Source organism: Mercenaria mercenaria, chromosome 10, assembly GCF_021730395.1.
Source record: "Mercenaria mercenaria strain notata chromosome 10, MADL_Memer_1, whole genome shotgun sequence".
Classification (NCBI taxonomy): domain Eukaryota; kingdom Metazoa; phylum Mollusca; class Bivalvia; order Venerida; family Veneridae; genus Mercenaria; species Mercenaria mercenaria.
In genome coordinates this window covers 32,933,464-32,953,132 of record NC_069370.1, presented here as the reverse complement: position 1 = coordinate 32,953,132, position 19,669 = coordinate 32,933,464, and the positions used below count along the sequence as shown (strand labels likewise).

The window sequence follows — 19,669 nt, the reverse complement described above, 5'->3', positions numbered from 1 at the left end:
CTTGATTTAGAGAGCACCATTTCTCTATTTAAATTTACTATTATTTTCTTGTTCTTTTTTCGATATAGTTTAGCCCATCCCCATCTCGCATTTATTTTGTTGTCCTGGCCTAGGTGGAGCTTATGTTTGTTATGTAATTTTATGCAAAATACATTGTACAGTTAAATTATTTTAGATATCTAACCAAGGACAAAAGTCTAACAGAAAAAAAACGCGCATAACATAACGTGCCGGTTAATATTTACTTGATATTTGCCAATAGTCGTTTTCTTTGGCTGAATAATTGTAACCATTCACACAAAAGTTAAATATATCATTTGTTGTAACTGTGATATTACGAACCTGATCCTTCGCTCGTTTTGTGACCAGACTCTTTCATTTGGCAAAGACCTTTTAGTTTTTTGTTCTCCTTTGTAAAGGTAACAACATTCATGTTATTGGTGTTCTTAGTCAAATAGCCATACAGAACCCGGCCGTGTGTTTCACGCAAACCTAAATATATAAAGTATAATCAATTATGTATTTTTGTCTAGTAAACTACTTTATAATCATTTCAAAATTAAACATAGATTTATGTCGATGTGTAAAATTGAATAACCATTGAAGTAATCGATTGTAAATCAGTTAAACCTATATTCAAACTTAAATGTCGCAGTTAAACCTACTTAAATGTCGCAGTCAAACCTATATTCAAACTTAAATGTAACAGTTAAACCTATATATTTAAACTTAAATGTCGCGTGTGAACTGAAGCAAAAGATATGATACAATATATACATTGTAGCAAGATTATTTTTATCATTATGATAGAGAATACACAAACTACCATGACTATAAATGCCTTGACTTCTAATAGTCCCTGTCCAGTATATTCCAGTAAGCACCGTCTTAAACTGCTCAGCAGTTTCATACGATGTAGGTATGGTTTGTCTCTTGAAACACTCGTTAGAAGCCGCCTCCCAGCGATAATGTCTGTTGTCAATGTTTGTCTCCGAATCAACTATGTTCAAAACAATTGTAAGAATAAAACCACTTCAGTATATGATTTCAAGACAATGCGCATTAGAACTAGGTACAACATTGCTATTTGTATTATCTGCCGCCAACATTAAATCACCTCTATTGGATGTACGCACGTATTGAGTGTACAATATACTGCCTAAAGTTAAGGATTAGGTTTAATATAGGTTTACTAGTGTACATTCAATGCGTAAGTACACTCAATGTGGGAGAATTAATTGCTGACCGGTCATTGTTCCGGCCCTTCTTTATGGGTCGGTATTACAATACGATTTTGTAAACGATTGAAAACGACCAAAGCTTTTAAATAACAGGAAAGACTTTTTACATGCTTTCTGTACGAGGTACGAGAAATTTCAAATGTACTGGCTAGCTGAGAAGCAAGCTACCGAAAGATATTTCTATATGAAAGTTTTTTTCTTTTTGCATTACTGGTTGATGGTAAGCCAGTATACTAGGATCCTGCAAAAAGTTCTGTCACTAATGAGCTTACGTATTTTTTCATAGGTATTTTTTAAAACGCTTCATTGCAAATGAATGGTGTGTCCAATAGCTAACTATATCCGTTTATTTCATGCAAATTGCTTTTGAAATGACAAAGTTTTCTTAAATTGAAATACATGCAGTAATTACACTGACCAATTTACTTTTCACATTGTAAAATGAACGAAAGGGCTCAACTTCGTAGCTATGTCAAATGCTGCATTAGGCTTGAAATAGATTCAAAGAAGATATTTGATGAAAGTGTGTGGTATATATGGCTCTCAGGCAATTTCATTGCGCACAGTTGTTAGGTGGGTTAAAGCTTTTACAGCTTGGAAATTATATGTTGAAGCTGATACCCTTAAACCTCTCTGTTGCCAAGGCAAACATCGCTGCCGTATAAGCTGTGGTCGAACAGGAGGTGACTGTTGGAGAAATATATTGGCAGTTGTTCTGAAATATTAAAAGGCAGTGCGCAAAAACAATTCTGAAAAAGCGTTTGGACCTAGTTTCTGTAATGTATAATAAACTGTAAGATTTGTGTCTCCTTAAGTCGTATCAAGCAATTTAGTTTGAAATTGTTGCAATATTTACAGTATGCACAGAGCGGTCGCAAATACTCGCTGCACCGTTTCCACTTAAAAATCTTCGAAACATGCTGGTATTCAAGTCCGAGACAGCTTTTCTCAATGTCTTCATCATGAACAATATCGGGTTCTGTATAAAATATAATAACATAGTAAATATTGTACTCACAGAATAGTACCTATATTAGTTACAAGGGTAATGAGTTATTATCTTCTAGATTTTTTAATTATATATTAATATATTACTGCAGTTGCGTGAAACAATCCGCATATTTCGGATCATAGGCTGAAATGCTTTTGAAGAAGAATAAAATACCATAAAACATGCTTTCATATTTGTTATTATTTCTAAGTTAAAGCAACCGATACAAGGAAAGAAAAATGGAGTTTTCCTTGGACTGTAAGACATTTAGAAATAGACATACTATATTTACAAGATGAGAAATAAAACAAACATTACAAAACACAAAAAGTAACACCAGTCCTATAATTTTAAACAATGTATTAGCTACTGATACCACTGTTCATTAACAAATAGCGTACCATAACTGGGTACCTACATATCTGACTGGTTCAGATCGCTGACTTCAAACGACTTGCCCACCCGATATGGGCTTGAAACCTTGTTTTAGGTGTGGCATTCTTTTATGCGAGAAAGCCATCCAGCTGGCTTACAGAAAGTCGGTGGATCTACCTTGGTGAACATCTGAGCTTGACTGATGCCCAGAGGGGTACATAGGGTTTCCGTTTACCATCTAAACTGGAAAGTCTCGATATGACATAAAAATTGTGTTGGCTTGACGTCAAAACAAACAAACTCACCATTGCCAATCACTGCGAAAAAAGGGTCAATATACGGGAGTGTACGGTCCCGTATATTTCGAAAATACGGGAGTATACGGGATGTATATTACAAATATACGGACTTAATATACGATCCCGTATTCGGAACATCTAGTATACGGGAAGTCCGTATATTTGTCATGCATATACGGGATCCCGTATACGTATATTTACATAAATGTATATTTCCCGTATATATGCAATATACGAACTTTAAAAAAAATCCCTAGAAATGGTGTTTATTCGTGTCCTGCTTTAACATAAGTTTCATTTTCATGTATTCGACGGGTCTTGAGACTTTTTTTCCCGTATACTTTCCGTATTTTAGAATATACGGAACACGTATACGAGCCTGTATATTCCGAATATACGTAGTATACGGATCCCGTATTTTTGTCATATACGGACTGTGATTGCATCTAATATACGGGGCATATACGGACTTGTATTTTCTAATATACGGGCTTCGGATTTTTTCCGTATACGCATGATATACGTAGTATATGGATCCCGTATTTTTGTCATATACGGACTGTGATTGCATCTAATATACGGGGCATATACGGACTTGTATTTTCTAATATACGGGCTTCGGATTTTTTCCGTATACGGATCCCGTACTTTTGTCATATACGGGGCATATACGAAACTGTACTTTTTGATATACGGGCTACGGACTAGTCCCGTATATGCATGGTATACGCAATATACGGATCCCGTACTTGTGTCATATACGGAATGTATTTGCATCTGATATACGGGGATATACGAACCTGTAGTTTTTGATATACGGGCCAGGTTTTTCCCGGTTTATGCAAGATATGCAGAGTATACAGATTCCATATTTGTGTCACATTTAGACTGAATTTCATGGGTTTTCGTATTCGGGGAATTCACGGACCAGTATTTCTAAAAGATACATTTACCCGTATATGCATGTGTAGTATACAAATCCCGTATTTTCCTTTTATGTGAACTGATTTTGTATATGGGCACACACTGAAAGATGACAAAATGAATGTCGGTGATATCTACAGCAGAATACGGTATGTTAGAAAAAAGCAAGACAAAGACAGGGTATGAGAAAAAAATCATATTGTTATTAATTGGAGACATGTCAGATTAAACTAACATTTTATTCAACTTAAATACTTTTTAAATCAGTTTTTCAAACGCTTATGAATCATTTTCATTTCTTGTCCAAATGAAATAAGCAGAATTAAAATGTGAGTAATCAATAACATCAAGAATTTCTTAATATTATTATGTTCATTTCTAATTGATTTCTAAAAACTAGCAATTCGCACATTTAATTCTGCGCGGTTGACTCAACAAATCATTTGAGTATCACTTCTTTTACTATTGTCTGTACATGTTTTCGTTATTCCCATGAATGCTGATTACCGCTATAGGCTTTTCGATTTGCCGTCTTCTAAAAAGAGCAGTACACCCCTCCTAATGTCCGAAGATGTACTTTAAAAAGACGCATGTTGGTTCTGTATTGGAACACGATATGTAAGCAGGTTACAAATGATGAACCACATGGAAATATTCAGTTTCCTGATCTCAGTAAGTATAAGCTTTTATCTGTTGTTACGAATGTCACTGAGAACGAATGGCTTATCCGGGCTGTCTGTCTGCATCTGTTGATCAAACTAGTAGAAACTTCACACATAAGTATATTCTCTATATCGTGTAAATAAATAGTCGTCCCGTTTTCTGATTCCAGTAAACAACTCTTGTGTCAACCTGGAATAAAAAAAAAATGCACGCATTAAAAGTTATAAAAAATGGACTCTTGCAATTCATAGATACTGATAATTATATTTATTAAATGATGTGAAAATTATGACGAATAAAATGACATGTGGGATGACGACATCATTAAGTGTCAGAACGCCCATACTCATTTCGTCGCGAAAAGAAATTAGATATCATTAAACGTGCCTGTTGATATTTAATACAAGTTATCTATGTAGTGTTTTATTTGCATTTTATGGTTATATTACGTTAAAATCTATCTCCCAAATTATATTTAATATAAAATGCATGGTGTTCATAGTGCCGTCACATGTTGTCCTGTCAATCCTCGCCTCATTTTGATGGATTGTCTTCAAACTGACATACAGTAATAACATAGATACGGGAGAGACTTTTTTCAAGAGAGATTTTAGCTGTCACAAAACTTCAAAAGCACATAAAGTGCGGTAATGGGATCTAAATAATACTTCCCCATTTTATTCCTACCAAAATGTCAAAACTACAGCCACGGTATAATTTAAACCAACGCTAGTGTTAACATAAATTATGCTAAATTAGTGTTCCTTAACCTGTCCGCCATAACGCAATCCTCCGTGTTAGAACTTATTCAAAACGCACAATAAATCTTTTGTACAGTTTGGATAAAATATATCAGTGACATAACAACATTCTCGCATACCAGAGGTCTACCGTGGTTCCCCGGGATTTTGACGAACATCTGACTGATGAGAATGCATAACAGTCGCGTTGTTAAGCTTTTTTTTAATTTAATATTTCAAACATTTCTTTAAACTTTGTGACTGAACAAGTTCTGAACGATATATTGCCTCTAAACGTTTTAATATTTGGTTAAACAATCTGAAGAGTTTCCAGAATTTCTAATCTCGCGGTCAGTATAATATTCTTAGACAAGTAAAATATTCATCATAAACGTCCCATCTCTTTATCATGTTCAAATAAATATAATGCATCTGTAAATCTGGATTTAAAATTATCCAAATCTCATAGATTAACCTAACTAAAATATAATAAATAATATCAGGGTATCAATATAATTTACATTATTTCATATTAGAGTTGCCGAATATTCGATAATAATTATGTAACAGTGTATACATGTCTAATCTGTGGTAAAATGAAAGAAATGGTACTAGTTTGATTGAATATTTGAAGATCGAATTTCAGACATACTCGATTTCATTCCTAATAAATTACCACTTTGTTTTCAGAATGATTGGTTTTGCACGATCACATGTCTATTCGTGCACGTGAACAGGCCTGGCTAGAGTAACAGAAAAACGGTAGACATGCAAAGATAGAACTTCCCGCGAGATGTTTATTGTTCTCAAAGTTTTTTTTTTTTTTCGAAATATATAGACCCCAGGCAAACAGGCTTTAATATTCCTTAATCAATATTCCTTAAATGCACAGGATATGCTTGACGATAAAATTCTACAAATAACATCTACGGAGTAAAATATTGAAAGGAGGTTCGATTAAAAAGCACAATTATCAGTTCATCAAGGATACCTTTTAAGCTGAAGTTGTCATATTATGAAACTTAAAGTAGGAATTTTCGTTTCTATAAACTATTAGAAAATGTCATATATAGAAAAAAAGATCATGGGTCGCGCCGGGAAACGAACCCTGACCGCAGCGGCAATAAAGAAGTTTTCCACTGTCGTTACCAATTATAACGCAAGGGAGGGTTTAGTGTTTAATGCGCGTTAGATATACAATTTTTATCGTAAAAATTAGTTAAAACATCTAATTCTCATGTGTTTCCGCAACATTATAGTCTGTCAGTATACGTAGTATAATTATACACCATTAATATCCATATATCTAAAAAAATATAATGCCGTGCCATGAGAAAACCAACATAGTGGGTTTGCGATTAGCAAGGATCGAGACCAGCCTGCGCATCCGTGCAGTCTGGTCAGGATCCATGCTGTTCGCTTTCAAAGCCTATTGGTATTAGAAAAACTGTTAGCGAACAGCATGGAAGCTGAGCAGACTGCGCGGATGCGCAGGTTGGTCTCAATCCATGCTGGTCGAAAACTAAGACTATGTTGGTTTTCTCATGGCACGGCTCAATTATTTTTTTTTCTGTTCTTGTCGGACGATCTGGAGGCCAGTGCCTTTTTTTAGTATTCGTTTAAACATTGCGTTATTTCTTAAATTTATTTTAACCCCAAGATTGCATACAGTTACACCAAAAATAAGATAATTTAATTGTGTCAAATGTTTAATCACCCTTTAAATTTCATTGTTGATTACAATATTGCCTGGGGATAAGAAATATCCGGTCAGTGTTGTTTCAAGCTGGGTCATAAAAATATGTTAACCCACTTACTACAAGTGATAGGTACTTTAAATTTTATGGTTTTATGGTTAACCGTTAAGTACATCATTTTGCGCCCTGCTGAAAAAAAGACGTTTGTGATCATATTTGAAGATTTACAGCTGTAAAATGGAGTAAAACAGAGAACTTAAAAAATACCAGTCAATCGGAAATATCGTCAACTTTAATTTGTTAAAATGTCAAAATGGTCCGTTGAAAATCGATTTAAAATAACAGACTAAGCTGAGCAATTACTTATTGTTTGTACATGTATGGTCCTGAAAGTAAATGTTTGTTTTAGATGTATAATATGTAACGATTTTAAATATGTTAGATACCATATTCATATTACTAAATATTACTTTTATTTGACAATAAATAAAGTATTATATACATATTCGACTTGTTCCGCATTTCACCTTAATATTAATTTAAACTTCATTCAAGTACATCGTTAGTAAACCGTTTGCCTGTAAATGCATCAGATAAAAAATTATAATGACCAAAGCTATTAGTTATCGATTCACCCTACCCCCACCCCCGTGTTACAACAACAACACTTTGTACGGAAATCGACAAATTGGATTATTTGTTCTCCCGCTTTATCGCTTTTAAAGATGTTACTAAAAATTGGTAATGCAAAAGATCTATAGTATGTATTTTAGGTCACTATAAAATTCTTATAACTTTCAGATTAATAATCAAATTCTACATAATATAAATTTTTATTATTACCAGCCTTTCTTTATATAATACTTTGAAGAAAAAAAATACGCAACACAACCGCTTACATAGACTTACAAAGTCTGTAGAGATAAAATAATCTGTAATAGTATTAATTTCTTCATACTGACACTGATATTTTCGCACAGAAAAAAACATTTTCTCTCTAGACAGAGACAAGAGATGTTGTAATTTTTTGCAAAAGTGTCATCTAGAAAAAAGCGTTATTTTGTCAGATTACCGGTACCCATTTTCTAAAAATAAAAGATTGTAATTATTAACTTTATTAATGCTTTTCCGAGATTCCAGTTTTAATCGAATGAATGAACGTGCGTGCCGCCTTATTCATTCTCGGCTACCTAGCTTCTACGAAATAAAACTTCTTTCTGGAGTTGTTTTTGTCCTTTCAACTTTAATCTCGTTTTACCCCAGTGGTATTCATCAAATGATTTTTGCACGATATTTTTTTTTTTTCAAACACTTGCAACATCAACATTTGGTGACTGACATCCTTGTAGACTATCGGATGAAAGAATGAATGAAATAATAGTTAAATGATTAGTTGTGAAGAAATGATCAATCGAATGAATGAATGAATGAATGAATGAATGAACTATTTAACGGCTATTCTGAATTTCTTTTTTATATTAAGATTACAAAATTAAACTGACCTTTTTGACGCTTCTGAATTTGTTAAAGCAATAAAAAGCAACCCATGTTTCCGATTAATTGAAATATAATTCATGGTCTGGTTTGTCACAAAAAAAATTAAAAATTAAAACATATAAATCAAATAAGTACTTACTCGTGACTTCCTTTCCCTCTGAAATATGCAATATACAGATTATCGCGTGCGGTCACTTGAGCCAGATGTTATCGCTTCGAGATATGAACGCGCGAAGCGTGACGAAGCGTGTTCCCAACTGATTGGATACCTAATATCTATGCATTAATTTGTGTTAATTGGCATTCATCGAGTTTCTGATATTGTCAATTTGCGGGTAGAAAAATGTTAGAAATTGTCAGACTGGATTACCAGGCTTAGGGTACATGGGCTATCTATCTGATTTAGTTAATATGCGTACAATTATTATCAATTAATGTTGCAGTAAAACTGTTCGGCAGAAATTATATGTACAGTTTATTTTCGTGGAGATGGGTAAATCAGTGTAAATGCTTATATCATTTGATTTAATGAAAGACACTCATTAATCTTTGCCAATATTTTTCGAGCGTTTTCGTTAATTTTAAGCAATATTTGTATTTTATACAGTCAATCAGTGTCACGCCATCCACGTTACCACGGTTATCATTGCTTTAAAGTAAAGTAATGTGATGTTATCATTACCTGTTTTATCTTTATAAATTTTATTTTTTCTCTTAAAGTATTTATTTTTTAGTACGCTTGTGACTGGTAATGTATCTTTCTTTTTGTCTAGAATATTTTAAATAATTGACTTTTTTACAACGGGTGAATATGATAACTTTTAATAAATGGACCATAAATATCACGGTGCGTTTGACAAATAAGTGGAAAGTTTGCAAATAAATTTAGGGGAAAAGGTATGGCCAAAACTCGAACCCACTACCCTGATACTGGCAGCTAAACGCTTTGCCGCCCAGCTACCTGCACATGCGATAGTATAATATCAACTAAGAATTATATATGTAATATTTGTATCGCTATTTATGTTTGGACATTGAAAATGAATTTATGGAAATATACGAAATATTCACATGTGCTAGGTCAATACTAAAGGACCCTACATCCACGAGAAATAAAATAGTCTGCCGCAGTGTATACTACAGTGGAATAGAGGGGACATAGGAAACATTTTATTTATCACGTGCACACGTGTTAGCACCACATTCGCACATGTTAGATACCACGTGCGAATGTCTTGATTAACACGTGCGCACGTAATAACTATCTTAGCTAACACGTTCGCATGTGATAGCTATCACGTTCGCAGTTGTTAGCTGACACGTGCGAACGTGAAATATTACCAACGAAACTAATCGAGATATCAGCCTTTTTTCAAAAACAAGAAACACTTACTTCGTAAATTACAGCTAACTATGAATAACACTTCCTTATGAAAGACATCCATTTAGAAAAATTGCAGATCTTTCACGCTTTTTCATTGATCAGCTAACACGTGCGCACGTGTTAGTTATCACATGGGCACATGGTAGTATAACGTGCTGTCACTTGCGCACGTGATAGTTATCACCCGCGCACGTGTGAATTACCACATACGCACGTGGTAGCTAAAATGTGCGCACAGAAAAAATAAAATATTTCCTATGTCCTCGCTATGCCACCGTACTATGCATAGAACATCTGCAGAATTACTTCGAAACAAAAGTCAACGGTTACGAAAATATTTTTCGCTTAATGATTTATAATTAAGTAACAGTTGAAAGTGAACATTGAACAAAAAGGTATAAAATACATATTTTATAGCTCTTTGAATTATATTAAACTGAATGACTTCGGTAGATTATGTGCTTTCTTTATTACAAAAATGCTATGTTATCTACATATTGGTTTAAAGATTCGACCCACCTGGAGTGGGTTTCCGTGGTCGAGTGGTTTAGATCGATGACTTCAAACCAGTTGCCCGTCACCGATGCGGGTTCAAGCCTCACTCAGAGTGTTAAAATTCTCCATGTGAGGAAGACATTAAGCACGTGCTCGCACGTCACGATAAAATAATGCACGTTAGGGCACCTGGGGTATTCCTCCACCAAGAAAACAGGAAAGTCGCTAAAGAACCAATAAGTGTGTCAGCGCAACGTTAATCCCAACAAAAACACAAAAAACGACCTACTCGGTCGGTAGCAGACGATACTGTATTAAATCGAACGAAAGGCGTTTGTTCGAATCTTTGGACGCAGACACATTATATCGATTGTTTTTCGTCTGTAAAAATATTAGAATTGATTTCATAAGTAAAGTATCAATACATGTCTTATATACTTTTTCAGTACAAAATATAAATGGATTGGTTCCTCTTTTTTCTATAAATATTTGCATTGTATGCACAAGCGTTGGAAATGTGCAGAAAAAGAGTTAATTTATGCTTGCATTAGATTTTTACAATGGCGATGATCCACGGATGTATTTATCACTACAAATAAATAGGGATGGATTGATTAATCCTTTTCTTTTCTCAATCGGCTATTTAGATTAAATGTTAAAATAAATCGGGAACGCGCTAGATGAAATGATGGATTCATTCATGTTTGATTTTAAATTTATACCTGTTTTGGTCCGTGAATGCTTTTTTCAGTTCATGTCATATTAGTATTAAACATTTCTTTCTTTCAATATTGGCATTCATTCTACATTTACGTACAAGTTCTAAAACATGCAAAACGTTTGACCTTTGAAATGGCCGGAGAATATAATTCTCACTACACATATTGATTGCATCCCGTATTTTGAAATATATAAATTATTTAAACCCCGTATTTCCGGCATATACGGGAAATATACGGAGTTGTATACCAAGCATATACGGACATATACGTCCCGTATTTTCGAAATATACAAATTATTTAAATCCCGTATTTCCGGCATATACGGGAAATATACGGAGTTGTATACGAAGAATATACGGGAAAATTAATCCCTGTATTTTCAAAATATACAAACTATACATATCCCGTATATCCAGAATATACGGGAAATATACGGAGTTGTATACAAAGAATATACGGAAAATATAAGTCACGTATTTTTAAAATATACAAAAATAATTTAAATCCCGTATTTCTGGCATATACGGGAAATATACGGAGTTGTACACCAAGCATATACGGGACATATACGTGCCGTATTTGCGAAATATACAAATTATTTAAATCCCGTATTTCCGGCATATACGGGAAATATACGGAGTTGTATACGAAGAATATACGGGAAATTTAATCCCTGTATTTTCGAAATATACAAACTATACATATCCCGTATATTCAGAATATACGGGAAATATACGGGGTTGTATATGAAACATATACGGGACATATACGTCCCGTATTTTCGAAATATACAAAATATTTAAATCCCGTAATTCCGGCATATACGGGAAATATACGGAGTTGTATACAAAGAATATACGGGAAATTTAATCCCTGTATTTTCGAAATATACAAACTATACATATCCCGTAAATCCAGAATATACGGGAAATATACGGGGTTGTATATGAAACATATATGGGAAATATACGTCCCGTATTTTCGTAATATACGGATTTATGTATTCCCGTACACCAGACATATACGGGAATATACGGTGTTTGTATACGACCAGAATAACCCTTTTTAGAATTTCCCGTATTTCAATAATATACGGGGTATCGTATACTAAGAATTCCGTATTTCATAGTATACGGAAATCCGTATTTTATTAGTATACGGACTTTTAAATATACAAGCCCCGTACACGCCCGTATTTTAGTTTTCCCGTATTTCTTCCCGTATACGGGTAATATACGGGATCCCGTACACTCCCGTATATTAACTCTTTTTTCGCAGTGAATCTTATAAACAGACATGTGTTGATGACCACCACAGGCGATACCTTTCTGTGCATCACATATCGTGTCACAGTGGGATTGCGTGATATTCACGAAATACTCATTCAGTAAACAAAAGCACTGTGTGAAGTAAAAATCATCAATTCAGATAAAGACTCTCTACAGGCTATATAGAGTATATGTAATATATGAATCAGATTTTATATACATTTCGGTGAACATAAAATGTATCAGATATTTCAAATGTCAAGCAAGCAATGAAACTAACCAAAATGATGAATAATCATCGATTTTTACATTACAATTTGAAATCTTTATTTATGCTCACAAAATACTAGTATATGTAAATTTGTTTTTATATACCTCTTTGCCGCGTATTCCTATAACGTCCGTACTCTTACATAGAGAATGACAAATTCCTGGTGTGTTAAACTGCTTCACAATGTGTGCTTTTTCCCCTCCAGTTCTCAAACAGCCTTTATCAAGATGATTAACATAGCATCATTATGAATGGATATGCCATTTGTATCAAAGTACCTAATCAATAAATATTTCCTTCAAACTGAAAATAAACTAAAGAAAATTGTTTGTGACACAGTCATTTCTGCCACAAGGTAACACTGTCGCGCCTTCGCGCCTCAATTTCATACAGATATATAATAATTTATCTTTTAATCTATTTGTGCACTTATTATTATTTAAAAGTGATAGGTGTTCGCTTAAGAGACTAAGCGTATGGTATTTGATTTTTAATTTACTTCAAATTTGATATAAACTTGTTCAAACTCGGTCTAGTATTCAGGAAGTTAGGGGTTTCTTACGACCGATTTATTTTGTATTTATATATAAAGCTTTTGGGATTAGCCTGATTTTGCCATGTACATTTTCGATGTTTTTGTAAATAAATCCCCGCTTTCAGTTATATGTCCGTGGAAAGTGTTTTCTTTACGTATATTTCTTTTTTCCCGCCTAAATTAGACTATATTACACTATATTATTTATATGGTGTACTGTTGCGGACAAAATAAATGCGCTCATAAGAACAGACATGTGTTGACGTACACTGTATTTTAGTTGGATATTATTATGAGCTTGCAAGCCATGTGAAATATTTTGAGAAAAGGGTTCGTCATTTGATGTTGCGTCATGTTTCAAGGTCAGAAACAATAATATTACAATATGGGTCCTGGTATATGGATGCATATTTTCTACCCCACGATTCTGTGCATGAATACAACACTAGGTTTAGAAACAAAGGAGGTTATGGTCTTCCTAAGGTAAAAGGGTCGGGGTCAAGGTCATTTTGCTTTATAGGTTCAAAAGTATGGAATGAGTTACAGTCCCTGGCTAGCGGATTTTTCAAAGTCCGCGCTTCCCCGCGATTGGACCCTAGCGTGGACACTTTTATGAGCCGCGGGGATGCGCGTTTTTTTCCTCCATCCCCGTAATATATTTTACAGCTTCCACCGCGACCAAAAGCAATAAATCGATTGCTATGTATTGCGAAGACATAGCGCAGCGTTGAAGTGCCGGTGATTCGCGGTTAATTGCGGTGGATCGCCGCGATTTACAGGTAAGAGAATGGCGATATAAATGCTATATACAGTGTAGAATGCATATAAACTGACAGGAACTTTAAAATTAATTATATAGAGGAAAAATGAAAGAGAATGGCTTTTCCTCATCTTTGATAATAATAATTTCAAACATATTTTGCATAGATTATTTCAGTTATACGTATTTTCATAATATAAAATTTATCTACTGACAAGATTTGATAACAACTACCTTTAGATAAAAAAATGCATTTTTTTTCTTACCATTTATAATATGTTAAGTTTGTTTTGTTTTTCAATGTGGCCGTATAATGTAAAACGTAAATATCTGCATAAAGTGAAAATTTGATATTTTTTCAGTATCATAATAATAAAATAATGAAAAAATGTCATATCAGTGTAACTGATATTTTTATTTATATAAAAAAACTTACAGAAGAATGTTCAAATGTTTTTATCATAAACGTACAATCTTGCATAGCTATTGAAATATAACACAACAGGATAAAATCAGATTATTGAATTTCACCTGTACAAGAAATGTCAAAACTGATGACAGTAAATATGAATGAATAGGGAAGATAAATCGCATATATATCAAAGAGCCTCTCTTAGATTAATGATATGTATCCAGGTGTTTTAAATTGCAATACGAACAGTCAACGCGCTTTTAAAATTAAATCTGTGAATGTAATGTGACATTCCGCTAGATACATGTATAAATACAATAATTAAATTTACAATAATTGGGCAAAAGCAAACCAAAATTATTACAAAATTTACATTTCACAATTAAAAAATTATTATTAACTAAATTTAAGGTAGTACATAAATATTACGAGTTGAAATAATCTTTAAAAGTTTAAAAACAAAGTTTTGAAATAAAGATATTTAAAATACAAAAATGCCTAACATTTTTTCTTTTCTTGTTATTGCAATAAAATAAAAATTAAAAAGCTTAAGGTAACGCTTAAACTTGGCACATAAACTTTTTGTTTTTGTATGAAGAAGTACTTGTTGAAATAATAAACAAATTTATATGAAAACGAATTAAAAAATTGCACGAATATACGCAAGAAAATCTGAAGTTACTTTATATGCCAGGTACTCCTTTCAAAACATGTAAGCTACATGCAGGCGTTAACTTGCCCTTTTAGCCGAATACGCGGTTTAGATTAATTCAGCAATATTATTATAATATTTAAGTAAGTGTAAATTCTGCAAGTTTGTCAGTGTACTGTTACATTGTACATGTATTAGACCGGCTACGTGTTTTACCCTTCGCAGTGACGATATATTTCAATGTTGTTTTAACACGTGTCAATAGATAAGGGGTTAATTGACAACTTTTGCAGATATATGATCACGTTTAAGAAAAATGATACACGTGATACGAAATACACACTTTTCATATATTACATTTGTTAAACATTTGAAGTATGTTTTTTTTTTTTAAATTATCATCAACAATAATGACTCAAACGCTATATATTTTTATAAACTGGATATTATGTATTATCAGTGTAAAGACTTTTTGTACATATGCTAGAATTATTTATCTACATATACAGTAACAGACATTTATTCAGTATACTTCCAGTAAATTTACTTTCATAACATTTTCATATTGTGTTAGCTGACACATTAATTAGTATGTAATATCTAGTACTATCACAAAGTACTGTCTAAACATACAAAGATGTTTATACCATATGTATATATCTGGTAATTGTTCATTATTTGAATATGAAATCTTTAAAACATTCCTTTTGCTCAGAATAACATAATATGAGGGAATTCTGCATGTATACTATGTAAATTACATTTAAGCTCCCTTTCAGCATAAAACAATTCCGACCAAACATTTAAAAAACGGCTGCAATTTCGAGGATGTCATAAATTGCTCTAGTCGCGGATTTTAAACTGGCGACATGGCCTAAAATTGAGCTTCACACATTACTGAACAGATCGTTAATATTCTTTCCAAATCACACGGGACACAAAATGGCTCTAAGCAAACACACTAAAGTAAACACACGTCAACACTCACGGTCTTATTATTCTTTGTTCGAGATATTTGTACTCAGGTCATGTTCTCCAACACAAATATTAAGAATTTGGTTAAACTTTATTTGATTTGTATAAAAATAGAAATTCGCTAACTGACATTTATAAGGTTTATAGAATATGGGTGATTGTTTGTGTTACCGATATAATCAAATCGCTGAACGGCCATGAAATATCCGATCCATACTTGCGTATGTCCATTCCAATCTTCGCCCTTAATGTTTGGGTGGTATTCACCTGATTCGAACGTTAAATCTGGAGTTGCCAGGTCACATCTACCCGCAGAATCATTCCAGCTGGATACAACCTCAGTTTCATAGTAAGCACGACCTGAATAGATGAGAACTTTGATTCCAACAGTGTGTTTAACACATTTTCTAATGTCGTGCCCTAACCGTCTCTGTATACTTTGGGTCAGGTTTAAGGCATACAAAAGGTTGTTTAAAGCTATTGTGATAAAAACTAATGTTAAATGTTTATATTCTAACCTTGGACATAGTTGAATTGACAGCAATAATATCACGATAAATTATGGCCATTACAATGATTTTCGAGTTTATGTTGAAATTATATGTTTTGATATGACATTTGGTGTTTTACTGGGTGCACAATGTTTCTGAATGTTTGTATGTAAAAAGCCATTAACAAGTTGATAGAGTTATAGTTTAGAAATACGATAGAGGATTCGTTCATCACTTGCGAGATAAGACCAATTTTTGTAGATATAAAAAGGTCTTACTTGCAATGCCAGTATATGAAAGGAAAATAAACGATAGATAGATATCATATTTTGATATAATATCTAACCCAAGGTAACTTGTTCAAATAGTATTATGTTTTATGCGCATATATATGATACATGCATGCAGTTCGATGGGGCTAATGAAAGTGCTGTTTGTAGGTGCATATTTCGGTAGGTGCATGTAGATACAATATCTAGCTTTTTCTCCTTTGAAACAGTTATAAACTTCATAGAAATTTGTATGAAATTGGTTCAAGCCAAAATATTTACTTACTTTTAAAGGATATACAGATAAAATGAAAAGATACATATATATTGCCAAATTGATTACCTTTTCATTTATAATCAAACGGAGATTATCTGTATATTAAGAAAAAATAGCATTCATGTTACTACAAATGTTAATTCAAACTAGAGTTTTTTCCGCACCATCATCAACATTACATTTTGACAAGGTTGTTAACTTGTTCACCATGATTGAATTAATTATACCTCATTCTTACTTATAATACCAAGCTGAAGAATGTGCATTTTTCAACTCTCAAATTAAATTTTGGATGTTCTAAAATACACAAAGTTCATGTGCAATACTGTATACCTAAGAAATTTTACTTGAGACAGGCTGTTCTCTCTAATACAGTTCTAATAATTTCTTGCCGTATACCTTTAAACTAATCGAGTAAATAAATACAAAAAAAATGATTTTCAAACATAGCTTTTTTCTATATTATTCATTTTTTCAAGCACTGAAATAGTTGAGCGTCATGTCTTCTATGTCTTCTATGCCAACATCTGTTTATTCTACAGCTGCGATACAAAATTAAAATATCTTTAAAGTTAAACATAATGTCTTTCTCTATGTGTGCGAAAACGTAAGATTATATTAAATGCTCAACTAACATTTATAAGCCTCAAATAAAAAATACCTTGAATTTCGGCTGTACACAATAGAACAAGCGTAAAATCCAAATAAATTATACACATTTTTCTATAATTCCTAAATCGACAGTTTCCATTCAATCGTTAGTAACAACGCGGAAGTAAACATAACCGTTTTGCAGGTAGGTTAGGACTGGTTGGTAAATAAATTTAAATTTATAATGGTCTGGTAAGGTCAAGTGCTTCGTTCTTGCATTATGCTTTGATAGTTAAATCTTTAATTGATAAGACTTAAGACATTCTATGTAAATGATATATGCCGATGATTTTTATATATATAAATGTGCATATGCTATGTATTTTGTTAATTTATAAAAAATAAAATTGCCTGGGCCGGACGCCTTAAAGCAAAAATAACATTCTGTTCCTATTTTGCAATAAGTAAGACGGTACAAAAGAAAATTGTGGTGTGTGCAAACAACACTGTACGAGGATCATACTTAAATTAATGACAATCGCTCGCTTCCGTTGATGTTTGAAATGGAAGAATTCGTGTTATTTTGACGATACTATAATAAATCCCTTATAATCCTTCAATGTTTTATTGAAAACTATTGTACCGTTTAGGAGATATTTAGTTTTCAATCAGGTGTAGTCAAATACACTACACTAAATACATGTAGCTATGAATAGCGTACAAAAAAAAATCTGAAATTAGAGGATACAATCAAGAACTTCAGAATTGAAAAATACATGTACCTGCAAGGCAGATACTCACTGAAATGCATACTTCATATGCAAAGTCTGCAATATCAGAGGAAATCGCTTATAGGTGGGTACGTAAATTTTGAAATGGTCAGGCAGTCCTTATAGACAGGGTTCGTCCTGGCAAGCCCAAAACAGCATTGACGTCAAAGAACATTACTGCTGTGTTGATGAAGACGTCAGGTACACGGTGTCCTAGAATGAGTCTTTTCTTGGCACGTCAACGCGGAGAACTCATGATATGCTCACTAAGCGATGGGTACCTCACATGTAAACCGAGCAAAAAAGCCAATAGGGTCAAATGTGCAAAGGAAATGCTGGGAAAAAATCTCAAATTTAGATGATTGCACAATGCCACAACTCCTAAGAGGAGATGAGACCGCGATATATTTTAATAAGCCACAGTGTCGTATTGACAACAGACAGTGGCTGCGAAACGGTGAACTAAAAATGAAGAACTAAAAGTGCCAAAAGGATTTGACTCCATCTTCTTTAACTCAAGGGGTAATGTTGTACAAATTTCTACACCGTCAAGAAAGTCAGTCACTGGAAAGTTTTATAGAGACAAAGTACTGGAAGCTGTTAAGGTGGAATGCGCCTAATTTGGAGTTATTCGGTTTCGTTTCGAAATTTTGACTAATATAAAATTTAGCATATTCCTCATAGACTGCTTATTTTACTTTTTTGATATTTCTGTAACTTTTTTCTCTGCAGAGCTTCAAAAACGACAACTGACGTCCATTTTTGATGAACCGCGATTTCACGTCCATAAGACGATTTTTGTAAATCGTTCTGTTCATTCTAAAGAAATCGATTTGCTTCTACTCATCACATTTTCATTTAAAAATGTCTTTAAAATGGTGTATAATTTATGGAGGTCATTTTCACGTTAAAGTCGATATTTACGTTAAAGTGACGTCAGAGCGACAAATATGACGTTGAGTTTCGAATAAAAATTTTGCTTTAATCTTGTCTCATGTAAAACCCAAACGATAGAATTTGACAAAAAACTAACATAATGATGAAAATTTTGTTTTCTGTCGATTTATGGAATAAAATTATGGGGTCACCGAATTCATTTTCGCGTAAAATTACATTACGCTACCCCTTCCCCCAAATCACAACATAGCTTAGTTTACGTGTTTTTTCTGATATATCTTTTTTCAAATCTTAGTATTTTACACTCTCATTCATCAGAGGCTCACTACAGACGTGAAACGAATCTTGGTACGTGAGATGGAGGGTTTTCTTTTCAAAAGAGGTCTTTATAACTGTAAAACTGGCGACCGGTGCGAAATGGTTTCAATGCAGAATGTTTTACATACGCCAATGCGACAACTCTGCGTAAAATA

At 33.2% G+C, this 19,669-nt stretch overlaps 2 protein-coding genes across 2 annotated transcripts; both read right to left on the bottom strand.

Annotated features, from left to right (window-relative positions):
* Nucleotides 1-348: 348 nt before the first annotated feature.
* Nucleotides 349-2,242, bottom strand: LOC128546322 (uncharacterized). The gene is made up of 3 exons (XM_053516723.1): nt 2,098-2,242; nt 827-1,000; nt 349-492 (listed from the first exon to the last, which is right to left on the bottom strand). Exons 1-3 carry the CDS (start codon nt 2,239-2,241, stop codon nt 451-453), a joined length of 360 nt encoding a protein of 119 aa, XP_053372698.1. The 5' UTR covers nt 2,242; the 3' UTR covers nt 349-450.
* Nucleotides 2,243-11,104: 8,862 nt separating this feature from the next.
* Nucleotides 11,105-17,731, bottom strand: LOC128546387 (uncharacterized). The gene is made up of 5 exons (XM_053516857.1): nt 17,600-17,731; nt 16,073-16,261; nt 12,672-12,784; nt 12,294-12,428; nt 11,105-11,128 (listed from the first exon to the last, which is right to left on the bottom strand). Exons 1-5 carry the CDS (start codon nt 17,655-17,657, stop codon nt 11,105-11,107), a joined length of 519 nt encoding a protein of 172 aa, XP_053372832.1. The 5' UTR covers nt 17,658-17,731.
* Between the last annotated feature and the right edge of the window lie 1,938 nt (nt 17,732-19,669).

Coding starts and splice junctions, on each gene's coding strand:
- LOC128546322 (XM_053516723.1), bottom strand. CDS start 2,241: ATGTTATTATATTTTATACAGAACCCGATATTGTTCATGATGAAGACA. Junction 1,001..2,097: donor GCGACCGCTCTGTGCATACT/GTAAATATTGCA, acceptor TTTTGAACATAG/TTGATTCGGAGACAAACATT. Junction 493..826: donor TCAAGGCATTTATAGTCATG/GTAGTTTGTGTA, acceptor TTATATATTTAG/GTTTGCGTGAAACACACGGC.
- LOC128546387 (XM_053516857.1), bottom strand. CDS start 17,657: ATGTGTATAATTTATTTGGATTTTACGCTTGTTCTATTGTGTACAGCC. Junction 12,785..16,072: donor TCAGCGATTTGATTATATCG/GTAACACAAACA, acceptor ATCTTGATAAAG/GCTGTTTGAGAACTGGAGGG. Junction 12,429..12,671: donor TAGGAATACGCGGCAAAGAG/GTATATAAAAAC, acceptor TACTTCACACAG/TGCTTTTGTTTACTGAATGA.